Source organism: Pleurodeles waltl, chromosome 3_1, assembly GCF_031143425.1.
Source record: "Pleurodeles waltl isolate 20211129_DDA chromosome 3_1, aPleWal1.hap1.20221129, whole genome shotgun sequence".
NCBI lineage: Eukaryota > Metazoa > Chordata > Amphibia > Caudata > Salamandridae > Pleurodeles > Pleurodeles waltl.
Window position 1 is genome coordinate 1,789,848,054 of NC_090440.1, and position 15,469 is coordinate 1,789,863,522.

The 15,469-nt window shown below is 44.1% G+C and overlaps 1 protein-coding gene across 2 annotated transcripts in view; it reads left to right on the plus strand.

Moving 5' to 3' along the window:
* DNAH7 (dynein axonemal heavy chain 7) overlaps window positions 1-15,469 on the plus strand; it is a 1,158,398-nt gene that overhangs the window by 464,414 nt on the left and 678,515 nt on the right. For both annotated transcript variants that reach the window (XM_069225862.1, XM_069225863.1), the window contains 2 exons: window positions 12,717-12,893; window positions 14,143-14,274. In XM_069225862.1, the coding sequence (XP_069081963.1) occupies window positions 12,717-12,893; window positions 14,143-14,274 (309 nt within the window). The remainder of the gene's footprint in view (window positions 1-12,716; window positions 12,894-14,142; window positions 14,275-15,469) is intronic.

Sequence of the window (15,469 nt, forward strand, 5' to 3'; positions counted from 1 at the left end):
CTGCATATCTCATACTGTTGCTTCCCTCTTCAGGACCAGCATTTCACTGTTCTTTATGTATACCCTTTCAGTAGTGCAGGATCTGATAGGGACCCAACCAGTTCTGGCAGCAAATATTGATCAGGGCGAGCATCAGTAAAATATGACAAATTTGTCCCGGTGTAATTTGCTGACACTAGGACTCAGCAGCACCCACAACGTGTTTGGTTTCCTTTTAAAGCAGCAACTTGGGTGGTATAGAGGGGTGTTCTTATTGCCACTTCCAGCTGGGGCCAACATACAGGTCACTTAAAAGGCCATCAGCCTTTCTTTTACTGGCATCTCATCCTGGCTGAGAGCTATCTAGAGCCTGAAGTCTAGCTGCCAATGCAATGAAGAGAAAAAAGCTCTAATCTTGTTATCACTTCACAGGTGCATAACAGAAACTATAATTTGGAGTCAAGGTTTTGACTTTATTCAACCCTTCTATGTAAGAGATATGCATGTACTTTAAGAATGGCAGATGTTTCCCTTTCTATGAGTAATGGCACTGGCAATACCTTACATAGTACTTTATATTTAATTTCTTTTCCAGCTCTCCTCACACCAGGGTGAAGGTAGGCTGTGAGCATGATTTATACGTCACACACATAATATAATAAGTCATATAAGTGTGCATATCCGTGTACAAGGAATGCAACATAAAACAATGAGGGTTACAAGAGGTAGGAGTCACATATCATTCATACTCAATCAATCAATCAATCACAATATTTATAAAGCGCGCTACGTACCCGTAAGGGTTTCAAGGCGCTGTGGGGGGGGGGCTGCTATTGGTCGATGAGCCAGGTCTTGAGGAGTCTCCTGAAGGTGAGAAGGTCCTGGGTCTGTCGTAGGGGGGTCGGGAGGGAGTTCCAGGTTTTGGCGGCGAGGTAGGAGAAGGATCTGCCGCCGGATGTCTTGCGTTGGAAGCGGGGCACGATGGCGAGGGAGAGGCTGGCGGAGCGGAGTTGGCGGGAGGGGACGTAGAAGTTGAGTCTGTTGTTCAGGTAAGTGGGTCCGGTGTTGTGGAGTGCCTTATGAGCGTGGGTGAGGAGCTTGAAGGTGATCCTCTTGTCCACGGGGAGCCAGTGGAGGTCCTTCAGGTGGTGGGAGATGTGGCATCGGCGGGGTACGTCGAGGACCAGTCGGGCGGAGGCATTTTGGATGCGTTGGAGTCGTCGGATGTCTTTTGCGGGGATGCCTGTGTAGAGTGCGTTGCAGTAGTCTAGTCGGCTACTGACGAGGGCCTGAGTCACTGTTTTTCTGGCCGTTGGGATCCATTTGTAGATTCTGCGGAGCATGCGGAGGGTGTTGTAGCAGGAGGAGGAAACTGCGTTGACCTGTTTGGACATGGTGAGGGCGGAGTCGAGGATAAAACCGAGGTTGCGTGCGTGGTTGGCTGGCGTTGGAGGGGGTCCCAGCGCGGTGGGCCACCAGGAGTCGTCCCAGGCCGAGGGGGTGCATCCGAGGATGAGGACCTCCGTTTTGTCGGAGTTCAATTTCAGGCGGCTATTTCTCATCCACTCGGCGATGGACTTCAATCCCTCATGGAGGTTGGCTTTGGCGGTGTGAGGGTCTTTGGTGAGGGAGAGGATGAGCTGGGTGTCATCGGTGTAGGAGAGAATGGTGAGGTTGTGCTGACGGGCCAGTTGTGCGAGGGGGGCCATGTAGACGTTGAACAGCGTTGGGCTCAGAGAGGAGCCTTGGGGTACGCCGCAGATGATGTTGGCGGCTTCGGAGCGGAAGGGTGAGAGTCGGACTCTCTGGGTTCTGCCGGAGAGGAATGAGGAGATCCATTTGAGGGCTTTTTCTTGTATTCCAGCTTCGTGGAGGCGTGTTAGTAGGGTGCAATGGCATACTGTGTCGAAGGCAGCGGAAAGATCCAGGAGGATGAGGGCAGATGTTTTGCTGTTGTCCATTTGTAGTCTGATGTCATCTGTGGCGGCGAGGAGCGCAGTCTCGGTGCTGTGGTTGCATCTGAAACCAGACTGGGAGGGGTCCAGGATGGAGTTATCCTCGAGGTGGTGGGTGAGCTGAGCGTTGGCGATCTTCTCGATGACCTTCGCCGGGAAGGGGAGGAGGGAGATCAGGCGGAAGTTTTTGAGGTCGTTGGGGTCAGCCTTGGGTTTCTTGAGGAGGGCGTGGATTTGGCGTGCTTCCAGCTGTCCGGGAAAGTCGCGGTTTCGAAGGATAAGTTGATGACCTTTCGAAGTTGGGGGCGATGGTAGAGTCGGCTTTGTTGTAGATGTGGTGTGGGCAGGGATCTGAAGGGGATCCTGAGTGGATGGAGTTCATGGTCTTGCAGGTTTCGGCGTTGTCTACGTGGGTCCAGGCGGTGAGGCAGTTGGCGTAGGTGGAGTTATCGGGGGTGGGGTCAGGCGGAGGCATGGTGTTAAAGCTGTCGTGGATGTTGGCGATCTTCTGGAAGAAGAAGGTGGACAGGGCGTCGCAGAGTTCTTGGGATGGTGGGATGTCGTTGGCGCTGGGGTTGGAGAGCTCTTTCACGATGCAGAAGAGTTCTTTGCTGTCGTGTGCGTTGTTGTTTAGGCGTTCAGTGAAGTGGGAACGTTTGGCGAGTCGGATTAGTTGGTGGTGCTTGCGGGTGGCTTCCTTGTGGGTCACCAGGCTGTCTGGTGTGCGTTCGAGGAGCCATTTCTTCTTTAGTTTCTGGCAGGTGCGTTTGGAGGTGATGAGTTCGTCGGTGAACCAGGCTGCTTTTTTCTGGTATGCGTTATGTTTTACTGGTATGCGTTATGTTTTACTGGTATGCGTTATACATTTAGAATGTTGAGTCTGGAGAAATACAAAGTCAGAATTGAACACATAATGTAGTAGTTGGGTTGTCTTTACAAAAAAGATTTCATTACTATCCAAAGGGAACTCTTTTTAGTATTTTAATTAGGACCAGTGGAATTTAATTAATCAGTGGCTGCAGTGTTTTTTGCATAATTATGGTTTTGCTGCATTTGCCACATATTCCATCAATTGCTGCATAATCTACAGATTTAAACAAAAAAATCGACTCAAACAGTAAAAAAGTTACTAAAGTTGCAACAACATGTGTTTAAGTGCAGTGGAATGCTGTTTGCAAAAATGGACTAATTGCCTTTCTTTGTTTATTTGATGTATTTGGGTGTTAAACCAATATTAATGAGGTGCAACCTATGCCCTGACAGTGTTAGCAAGTGTAAAAATGAGAAAGTAATATTACAAAATGAGAAAGTAATAATATTACAAAACGTGCAACATTAATGTTGCATAATTGTCTTTTCTTGCCACATAATTTAGTCTACCCTGCCACATAAGTTGGTTCTCCCCTGCTGCATAATTCCAGTGACCCTGACTTTAATACATTTTAATACAGTGCTTGCAATGTGCAGGTGCTGTCAGATACTGAGGGCCTCATTGCGAGTCTGGCGGTCCATGGACCGCCAGACTCCTAGTGGGGCTCGGACCACCGCCAACAGGTGCTGGTGGTCTCAATCCACCAGGGCAGCGCTGCACTCCGGATTATGACCCGCGTTTGCACCAGCCTTTGCATAGCGGTACAACCGCCATGCAAAGGCTGGCGGAAAGGGGGTGCTGAGGGCCCCATGAGGGCCCCTGCACTGCCCATTCACTTGGCTAGGGCAGTGTAGGGGCCCCCATGGACAGCCCGTCACGCTTTTCACTGCCCAAATTACGGGCAGTGAAAAGCACGACCGGTGCTGATGCACCGCAACATTTCTGCCGGCTTGATTACAAGCTGGCATCAATGTTGTGGTGAGTATTCTGCTGGACCAGCAGGCAAAAACATCGGAAAACTCATAACTGGGCCGGCAGGTCAAAAACCAGAGTGGCGGTTTTCCGTCCGAAAGAGTTTGGCCAAACTCAAAATGAGGCCCTGAGTACCTTCACTTCTTTAATTTGAAAGAGAAAGCACTTGCACTGGTCCGAGCTGGTGCAATACTTTAAGTAGGAGATTACCAGCACTTCTAAGCAGAAATAACTGCTCTAGGCTAGTGAGTACTTGCGCTTCTAAATTTTGATGTAAAGCGCTTACCGCCTTTGCCTGCAGGTGCACTGTATTTTGGAAAACGTGCAGTGAGAAAACGTATGCTGGCAATGAACTGTAGCATGAACACCGTACCTGTTGTGCACTAGTGCAGTCAGCCTTCGCCCTCAGCTCCAGATATTTTGCTTGTGTTTTGCCATTTCGACCTCCAGTGCCTGAGTGTAGCACTTAATCACTGTTTGTCAGGCTAGCCCTCAAACACAACCAGCGAGATAGGAGAGGAGATTTTTTGTCCATACTCAGTCCCTGAGCTCCTGCCAAGCTTGAATCTCCATTCTTCAAACAAGGCCATAATCAGAAGCAGTTTTGCATGCTTAATTGTACTGACAGCCCTACAACCATACACTCCTGGGGGGGACATGTCAATAATGATAAAAGTAGTTACATTAATGAGCATGTGTCATTGCACCTTAATGTAAATACTTGTGCCATGTGTGAGCATGAGACGGTTGCCTCAGAGAAGGAGATCAGCGCTCTCAAGGGGGAGGGGCAGGATAAATAGCTAGGAAATAGAACGAGGTGAGCAACTAGTTGAGCTCAAGGCACTGTGCCTTATCTTTAGTGTGAGCCACGGATGGGGAACCACCTCATATCAGCAAAATATGCACACAGGGCCCTCCCCAGCCCAAAAATCAGTCACCCGCCACATGATTTTTCCTGCACAAATGGGAAAAATGTCATCCATTTGTGAGGGAATTGGCCTAATCTGACAGCACTGTTCCGCAGTGTTCTACTGCCCTTTGCCACAGTGTTCTAATGAACAACTAGAGTGCTAAAATGCTAAATTATGACAAAGTTGTGGCACACCTAAATGCCATCTTGATGAGATTAAAGCTGTAAAATCTAAAGTATTTGTTTTAGAAATAAAAACCAACAAGTCATTCATCTTGTCAAGGTCAATGCAATATGATGCCAAGCTGAGAACACAATTCTCAAATATGTTTCTCATTCAGGTCAGTAAAACATTCTGACATGCAGACTGAAACAGGTGGCACCCAACTTGATTGAAACAAAGATGTAAAAACGACAGCATTTCCTACAGAGGAGAATGTAGAAAAGTGACACAATTGCTTTTTTTGTCGTAGAAATTATGATTTGTGCTCTAGAAAGTTAAAATGAGGGTACATTTTCTATGAGTTCTTAAGTATCTTCCTAATCCATGTCAGTAAACCATTCTAAAATGCAGATAAACATGTACTTCCAACACCAGATGCAGTCTATTAGTTAACATCCCAGGGTGCAACTGCAGTTCCTTCACAGAGTTCTAATCAAAGCTGTAAAACTGAAATAAATTGTATCAGGAGTACTACAGTGAATTAACAAAATATGGGGGTTCTTTTTTTGTCTGCTAAATTATGGTTAGTGCTGGAGGAAGCTAACAGAAGGCACGTTTTATATGAGTTCTCAAATATCTTCCTCATCCATTTTAGTAAAACTGTCTGGTATCCAAAGTGAAACGTGCTTCCAACATCAGCAAACGTCTGGCAATTAACTTCCTAGTAATCAATTGCAACAGCACCAGAGAGTTCTAATTAACAATATAGCGCTAACGTTTTGTGTTCAAGACAAAAATGAGGTACTCCTGAACCCCATTTTGTTGTAACAGGAGCAGTTGCATTTAAAGCCTTTAAATCTATAGCTGCTGAATTTGAGTGTTTTTTAAAAGTTTTAATGTTGTTTTAACTTACATTTTCACCTCAGTATAACGATACTTTAACATTCCTCTTTTGTCTTTGGTTGTGCACGACGTATGTATGGTGTATGAGTTTTTTTTCCATTGGGTTTCGGATCAGCGGATTCATCACAGATTTACACTGGGGGTCACTCTGCGCTGTGGTGGATCTCCGAATTGTCCCAAAAAAAAAAACTACTTGGCCAATTTTTTGCCCATGAGGCATGCCTTAGAGACCCCTCGATGTGTCCTATGGGGTCAGGAAATCTTCATCCTAACCCCTTATATGTTTTATTTATTTATTTTTTCTCCCGGGGACCCAACCGAGAAACAAAATGGCGGCTGCAACTTTTCTTTCAGGTTGCGGCTAACAAATAAGGGGCTTGCTTTTCACTCTGGTACCATGAAGGATCTTCGTCTCTAGATATCTATATTTTATTTCCTTTGATTATTCCAAAATTACTGAACAGATTTACACCAAATTATGGAGAGTACTCTTTCTTAACCAAGATCTAGCTTTTTGCCAAATTTGGTGTCATGTTCAAAAAATGCAAAATCCTTATAGACTTTGCATGGGGAAGAAGCGTTTTGAGACCCCCTTTTTTCTTGCCCCCCCCATGTGACAAATCACCTTGAAACTTTCCGCACAGCAGCTAAAGTGATTGACAAACTAGTTTTGGCAATTTCGTGAACATTTGGCAAACTTATTAGCAAAACAAAAAAACGCTCTGTATATGGAAATGTTGGTACTAACTATAACTTAACTACCTACTGAGTATATATATAGATATAGATATAGATAGAGAGAGAGAGAGAGAGAGAGAGAGAATCTTTTTTTTCCAACAAATTGAGATGGCGGTTGTGATCATAGCTACCTTCAGTTCATGGCCAAACATCACTATTTGACAAACGGTTAGTGATCTGTTCACTAGAAGGTAGGCAATTGCTGTTCTTATTCCTTAGCACTTTGTAGAACTGAGCAACATCAGCAAACGCAGTAATTTTCAGATAATTGAAGAACTGATGCCATCATTATCCTTTTAGCTTCTTTTTATATGGACCCCTTTTTTTGAGATTTGTGTTTTATTGTTGTTAATGCCTGGTATCTGCGAAAGCTGTATTTTACTACCTTCTCTGTCTTTTCCTGATTATATATGATATTTTTGTTTTAGTGACATGTTGTATTATTTTTCTTGTTCATTGTCAGAACTCTCTCCATATTGGAAGCAAGATTAGATTGTGGATTTTGTTGCAATGAAGCCTGAAAAAAAGTTGTCTGAAATAACCCAAACTGAGCAAACTTTAATCAAAGTATCCGAAGTCCCTATTCTTTTGTATGATAGAAATCATCATCTTACAAAATACACAAGGCGCTTCTGTACTGTACAAATCAACAATATCCTGTTGTTTAGCTTTCGCCTGTCTGGGAGCTGGTACATGAGTGGATACACAACCTCCAGTACCTTTTTGTCTTGTTTGATGCTGATTTATCAATTGGTCCATTATTAAGTGGTTATCAAGGAGACACATTTCTGATTTAAAGTACCTAAGAACGTTTTCTCACTTCCCAGTAAATAATTCAATTTGGTCTCCTTACTTGCATCACAGAGCCATTGGTCTTTACCTGTATCGCTTCCATTATTATTCGATATAGCTTTGTTTCCATGTCTCAACTCTAATTATAGATGAGGTTTCAGGCCCAGAAAGATGGTTATTCCTATAACATTAAAAAGCAATAACACATAGTGCTTTTTAAAGGATTAAATTCAATATCATATGCATCATTCACAGGGCCTTCTATGACAATGGCTCAACTAACTTTAGAAAATTGCTGTATGATGTGTACCCTCTTGCCTCCTGAGATCAGAGCATGTTGCAGTGGCATATAGCAGCCCAACAAATTCAGTGTTCATAGCTTCGGGCCTCCAACCTTTGTAATAACCTTGCCTGAACTTTTAATTGACTACTTTTAACTGGCTGTTATGTTTAAAGTTCAAAAGATTTCTGTCAATGACTGCTTTTAGCAAGTATTAGTCTGACATATCAAAAAGAGACCAAAGCGATCATCTCCTCTTCAGCACTCTGCTTTCACCATACCAGTGCATACCAGTGCTTTGTCAGATTGTCTTCCTGGTCAGCCTGAAGGCTTAAGGCGAGGCCAAGGTAGTCTGTTTATTGTCCCATAAAATGTATACAAGTGGAGCACAAGAAGCTATGCATGGCACCTTGGCATTCTTGTAAAGAAGATATCAAAATATATAAACAATAAAGGAAAACTGCACAGTGGTGCCCAGAGGCAATCCGTTACCTGAGAGTTTGTCTCTATCACTAATTGCCAGCTCTATATGAGGGGAACCTTCGCAGAGCCCTTGCTGGAATATGAGCACAGATGATATTCTGGCGTTCACCCCCTTTTGCCCCCATCGGCAGAATCGCACTTTTAAAGATGATTATCCTCTGCAGCCAGTTAAATAACTTTACGAACCTTCTGCTTGTCCCCCCCCCCCCCCACCCATGCCTCTTTAGAGAGTTGGAAACAATGTTGTGCTCCCTGATTTGAGGCACAAGACGACACCGCATAGCCGTCACGACATAACCATTGCAGCTGTGCTGCTAGGAGGTATGGCAAATCGCGCTGGACAGCAGGACAGTGACTCTTGTGGTACCCTCAGCCTGGCCACATTACACAGTCTGCTTTTCCCTACAATACTGCCCGCCTCTACCTGGCCCCTAGAGGTAGCGACAGCCCATACATGCATGCCCCGCATACACCGACTCTTGTGGGGTAGACTGTGTTATGCTCCTAACTTTCCGCTGGTGGGTCTTCCGCGCTTCCCAGGTCATTATACACCACGCATACGGGCAACCTGGGCAACAAGCTTCCTCTCCACAGTAGGGTACCTTTACTCTGACGGCCACCTCCTTTCTTTTGATCAATTAGCCACAGATAATGAGTTACCATCTGGACACTTGTTGACCTACCAGCAACCACAAAATACAATACAGATGCTGTGGGGAACCGTTGATATGGAACTACACCATGTTATACAGGCTATATTAACGATGGGTAAAGGACAACACCTAAATACCTGGCTCTACAGAGCCATCCCAGAGATTATGGACATCCCACTAGTACACCTCCAATGCTGATGGGAGGTGGAAATAGGCAAAGAGTTATGGGCTAAGGAGTGGGAGATTGTGCTGTCTCACCGTAAGCGGGTTTCCATGAGCTCCCTATTTAAGAATATCTGATTTTATCTCCTCCATAGGGCTGCCTTACCCCTGCCCGGCTGAATAGGTACTACCCCATGACGCCCATTAAATGCCCGTGCTGCCCCCTGCTTGGTGCAGACCTATATCACATTCTAAGGACTTGCCCAGCGCTACATCACTACTGCTCATCAATCCATGAAACACTAAGACAGGTGACAGAACTACCAGACCTCCAGACATGGAAATTCTGTGCCATGGGCATTTTTAAGCATAAAAAGACTCACAAAGTGCGCTCCTGCTTTGCAGCATTAGTGCTCTTGTTAGCCATTCGCACACTTACCTCATACTTGCGTTCTGCCTCCCCACCTTCAGTAGAAGCCTGGAAAAGAGCTCTAAGCAAATGCGGTGCAGCAGAAGGGGAGGCAGTTTGCAATGAAGAATTACGTGGCCTCGGATGACGCCCCATCTGCAATCACTGGACGGTGATCCTCACCCATTTCCAACAGCACACACATGACACCTTGCTACGCTGACTCGCTGTATGTTACACACTTGCTATAAAACCTTTCTGTCCCCACTATCTGACACAGTTGGGGGCCCATCTGACCCCTCTAAGCGGACACCTCTCCTCTTCACCCCGGGGTCTATTTTTGATCTCAGGACCTGCTGACTACATCGCTTGGTTAATGCCAACCTAATATTCTACCCACGCACTTCTAGTTGCATGTGCTCTGCGCTGCATCACCCTCATGTACCCAGCATCATTGAGTCACAACCCCTGACCACCAGATTCTACCTACATCTAGTTCAGTCTTGTTATGGCTCCCCATAGGCAGATGGTATACTATTGCATTAATAGCATTATTTCAATTATGGCTTTCACCGACTTGCTGAAAATCCATTTTGTCACAGCAACAAGTCAAAATTGCTAATTGTATTGTTCTTGAAGCACGAATATAGATATATTTTTTATCATTGCATGACAGTCGATTCATATACCCTGATTGCATTGAACACCTGTCATTTGGTTCTTTTCTTTCAATAAAACAAAAATATAAGAAAAAAAATAAAGCCAAATTTATTTCTTCCTAGATTTAGGTATTAGAAGGAAAAAGTCTTCTGCATGTTAAGAGACATGCACCCCTGCCCTTAGTGCCCAGTTGTACTGTTGTCCAGATCCTCAATGCTGATTTTTATTGTCACAGAGGAGCACAGATCATGTTTGTGTGTGCCATGACATAGCTCTGTCTCGGGGATTACGGTCTTGTTGGACCGGGAGGGATACCCAAAGTGCTACCCTCAAAGTGATGGAAGCTACCACCTTCCCCAGGAGTCAAGCAGCACAAGCATGGTTGTGGCAGCATACCGCGTAGTAATCAGTAATAACGAACAGGATCTTTTCCTGTAACTTGAGTGAAGCCTACAAGGTCATTCACCTTTTAAATGTTCCGTTGCTGTGTGCTGAACTCACCCTTGGCATACATCTACAGGTAGATGTGTAGTGCTGTGCTGATATGCGTGTGCCTGGAAAGGGTACAGTACAGGGATAGAGCAGTACTGTGTAGTGCATATATGAATAGTACATGTACTGGATTTCATGTATTCCTGAGAGGACTACATTACATGAGAGATGTAGTGCTGTGCGGTATGTCTGCAGTGAAAGCATGTGCTGGGTGCATGTGTGCTTGCATGACGTACAATACATGAGGGGTGAAGTGTTGTGGAGCATGGACATAGTGAGTGTGTGTGCTGGCAGTGTGTGCATTTGTAAATAGCATTCCCTGGATAGACATGGAAAAGCATCAGTGCTGAGGTTTAGTGAGTATGCTGTGGATGTACTATGTACACATTCCTGTGAGCTGGGTGGGACACACTGGAGGGAAAAGGGAGAGACTCCCTTTACACTGCAAAAGGCTTCTCTTTGATTCAGTGATAGATCCCAAGAAAGGGGCCTGGACACATCTCAGGAAAGGATATGAGGCTGATAAGGGAATCGTAAAGAGTAGGACTGTGGTCTGGGATTAACCATTTGATACACATATCACTGTGGCTGACATCTAGGTGTGAACTCTGGTCCCTCCCATGAATTGTGTTGTAGCCATATTGGAAGCACCTTGCAGGAAGCACCAAGCCGCACTGTTGTGCCACGGTGACCCCGTATGCCAGAAGGGGTCACTGGGCAACTGATTGTTGGCCAGGAGCGCAAGACTGTTTACTGCTGAAAGCGATGACCCCATGTGCCAGGAGCAGTGGCCATAAGGAGGGTGATCGAATAAAGAGAGTCTGCACCCGGATCCTAGTTACAGTGGTTAAAGGCAGGCGGGGCTTAGGGTTTGCATCGTCATCCAGGCTGAAGGAGTACTGGTGTGACCAGGGGGTCGAGTATACACGTTGTGATCTGCACCTGTCAAACTCCCCGAGGTTCAACTAGACACTGCTGAGGACATCACACCCTCACTGGATCTCAGTCAGGAGGCGGAGGATCACACCAGTTCCCACCTTCTAGGAGAAAGAGCAACTTACCTTTTGTGTCCGCTGAGCGAAAGCGGTTCCTAATCCTGAAAATAGACCACGAGGGCTGCTTGACAAGGAGAGGCTGCATCGCCAGGTGCTGCGGCACCCTTTGCGATCAGCCCAACTTCGCCATACAGGAGCCTGACTTGTGAGCAACTGAGGAGAGCGCACTCACTGCACCGCTGAACACTACCATTGCACCAAAGCGGGTAAAAAGGGAACTGGGTCTTTGGCCCCTGAAGGACTTGCTGCTTACAGTGCCGCAGCACTATAGACACTTTTGACTAATTGCTAAAGAATCAAAGGGAGAGCTTTTGGGTATGGCCTAATAATTTACATTCCCTTGATGCAGTCACCAATGAATGAGGAATAACCCTGAGCATGTTACATAAAGGAGGGGTGGTACAGGGATTTTCCTGATAAGTACTAGAGCCCCAACCTCAAGGAGGATTGTTTTATTGGTTGTAAATGCTGTATACCTTTTCATGTGTACAGTTAAAAATAAAATACTTCTTTTTTCTAGAAAAGCAAGAATTGGACAGGGCATTGATTTATTGGATGCACTGTTTGCATTTTGAGTTATGAGTCGTGTTCACCAACCTGTGTCTACATCCTCCATTAGGAGTCTTGACTGCTCGACCACAGCTGCGACTGAGAGTCAAGTGCAGAAGGGGTACTTGGCACAGTTGCTCAGGACTCAAAGTAGGTCGGGCCCAGTAGCCCATGTGTGCCCTATGGCCCTCTTAAAGGGGTTCTGACATTAGACTATACATTTCCAGTTCACAAAGCTTTCTCTATGAACACTTGTGTTTTAGTCCTGAGTTAGATGTGAGTTACTCTCAAATACACATGCCTGATTCACAAAGCATTTTCCGTTAGTAGTTTCCTTTAGTAAGACACTCTTACTCATAGAAAACATGAAGAAGATGTTCCTACTCCTGGAACTTCACAAGCAAGTCATCCTTGAGACTGACGTTAGACACATCTATTCAAAATTAATGCTTTGTGAATTAGCCCCTTGACGTTTGTTACGGTAGTAATAGTATCTCTTTTGTATCACTCTTTCCATCACTGTGTTATAATGCATTGACTTTTAACGTTGTTTTTTTCCAGAGGGAATTCTGATCTTGACTGACTCTTAATTATTCATTAGTTGAAAATGACATTATACAATCCCCTTATTGTAGCAGTTGTATTGCTTTTAGTTTTCCTACAGTGAGAGATTTATTTTCCCCTTTTTAGGTTTCCAGATGTGGTATGATCTATATGGAACCTCATATGCTGGGTTGGAGACCACTGATGGTATCGTGGCTGAATCTCATGCCCTCGAATGTCACTGCAGTGCATAAGAAGTTCATTGAAGGACTATTTGATCGAATGGTTCCACCGTGTCTTACCATGATTAGAAAAAATGCCAAGGTATTGTATAATAAGCTGATGAAAAGTCGCTACCATATTTTGCAAATATCAGTATAAAATCAAACGTTTTCATGCGCATGGATCATATACAACAGTAATTATCAGGTTCATTTTTGTATTAGAGTATTTGCATGAGATTGTGAGTAGCCCATGGCCAGCGGTCTTTTTATATTTATCTTCCAGTCACATCATACAATATCCTATAATGAACCAAGGGCACGAACGTCTGATGGGTAGCTTATTATATTAGTTTCTCAGCAAAGACCAGGTTCCAGCAGATGGCAAGATCGCTATATAAAAGTTCATTTGTATCAAGAATGAAGGAGACTATGTATATTTTTTAAATTAAAGATAAGGTGGCATAGTGGTGTTTAGAAAGAGGCTGGTGGTGACAGTAAGTTAAATATTTCTGGGAAAATGTCCTTGACAGGTCACATGAAGATTTTACAAATTTATCAGTGGACTATATTATGATAGAAATTTACTTAGGTCCTAATATCTAGAGATGTCTGATGCATCCAGAAACTGCAGCTTTAAAAGTATCTGATTTGCTTCGTTACTGCCGGCCCAAGTTTCTGTGGGCACCAAGATCCCAGTATGCCCATCTGACCTCCCAATGTAGCATAGAACCCTTAGTTAGTCCTTGGTGTGTAAATGGTACGTGCAGTCCCATGAAAAGGAGAGGCCTGATCATTGTTAGGATAGTGTTTTCAAGCGCTACGGCAATGCATATTCATATTGTGTTCACTGGGATGGGGTTTGAGTTAACAAATAAATAAATGTTTAAAATGCATGACTGGTTTGCTAGTGTTCCTGTGTGTGCCTTTCCAGAAGGAAAAAGGGTTTACTTTCCACTAATTATGCCTGTGATATCTCCAGGGATTGGTGGTTACCTGAAATGCACCTCACTCAAACACTATGCAGCCTGATATGCAGTGATTGCAGTCCAATTGGCATTCTGTTTCGGGTTAGCACCATTGACAAAGTCCTTGGTGCTATGGGATCTAGGAAGCCTATTCCTGGGCTGTGTTCTGAAGAAAACTCCAGAAAACCTATTGCCATGATTTCTTTTACTAGTAAAGTCTCCGTGACATCTGCCTTAATAATTTATGACAAGAATCCCCGTATACCATTATACTGCTTCAATGCTGTAGTCTTTTAAGATGAGTCATGCGCAGCGTCCACATGAATGTATGAATCTAAGTATAAAAGGTGTAATTTCCATGTTTGCTTTCACCTATTCTTTTAGGAGCTGTCACCAACTACAAACACAAATTTAGTCCGTTCTCTCATGAATCTCATGGATTGCATGATGGATGAGTTTTCAGATGAAGCTATAATTACAAAGATGACAGAAAGAGATGTTTGCTCATGGCTGGAGGTAGGGAACGTTACCCTATTATAAACATGCTAACTTGACAAACGTCTTTCTGAAATGAACAACTGGCTTAAAGAAGTAATTTTGCTCATCATATAGTTTGCGAGTGTTCCATCTGGACACTGTATTGCATATTCATATATCAATATCATGTCACGATGATGGCAAATTATGACATTTATATCAAATATTGTTTGTATATCCCTTTCTTTTCTGATTATACGTGTTTTTGCTGTATTTTGATTGAGAAGCTTTTGCTATTTTTGAATCATAAGACTCTTTAATTTATAGGTGTAGGTTGAAAGGATATATATTTTTGTGGAATGGTTATGCACCCAGCATCTACATAATCTACTAATAATTCTAAATACACTAATAGTTCCTTCGGGACCCATTTGTAGTTTCTGATCTGGAAAATATGTTCGTATTCTAATGGCTACTGTTCCGTCTACACATTCTTTCTTTGAAATATCCCATCAGAAGTATGTCATCCCTTGAGCCTTTCTAACATACACTTGCTGTACCCAAGGGTACCAGTTATGCCACCCTGATGTTGTGCAACCGTATGCGACAACACCCTAATATAATACATAACCAGAATCACACCTTGCCCCACTCTTTTCTGGGCCTATGTGTTGGAACTATGAAATACACTGGCAGCCATGCCCAGTGGTTGCAGTAGTCACACACGTTCAATTTTTATTTGCCTTTTTATTTTTTTCTTGTTTATTTTAATGCATATATCTCAATATGCATCATACACCTTTAAAAAGAAGGTGACGTTGAAGAATTGCAGTGACTATTAAGTGTACTGCTTGGGTGTTCAGGATTCTAGGCCAGATTCTGACATGAAGTGTGCACTCTCTGTAGAGTCACCAGTGTCTTTTAGAGCAAATTCAGAATTGTTCACTAGATGTGAACAGATGTGACCTGAATGAGTGTCTGGCCTCTTCACTATCCACCATGCCCTGTGTCATAGTGTGAATCCAGGGTATCAGTGCCCTTAATGTCAGAGTTCAGCAGTACTCTTTATGCTTAATATTGATGGCTTCACTGTCAGCAGGCCAGGATAGTAAGCAATGTGTGGACTTGGTGAAACCTCTTTGCGACCTGATAGTACCTTTTATGTCATTATCATTATCCAAGATGCTGTATTTGGCTTGAAAGCCACATTTGGAGCCAGGCACTGTAGAGGATG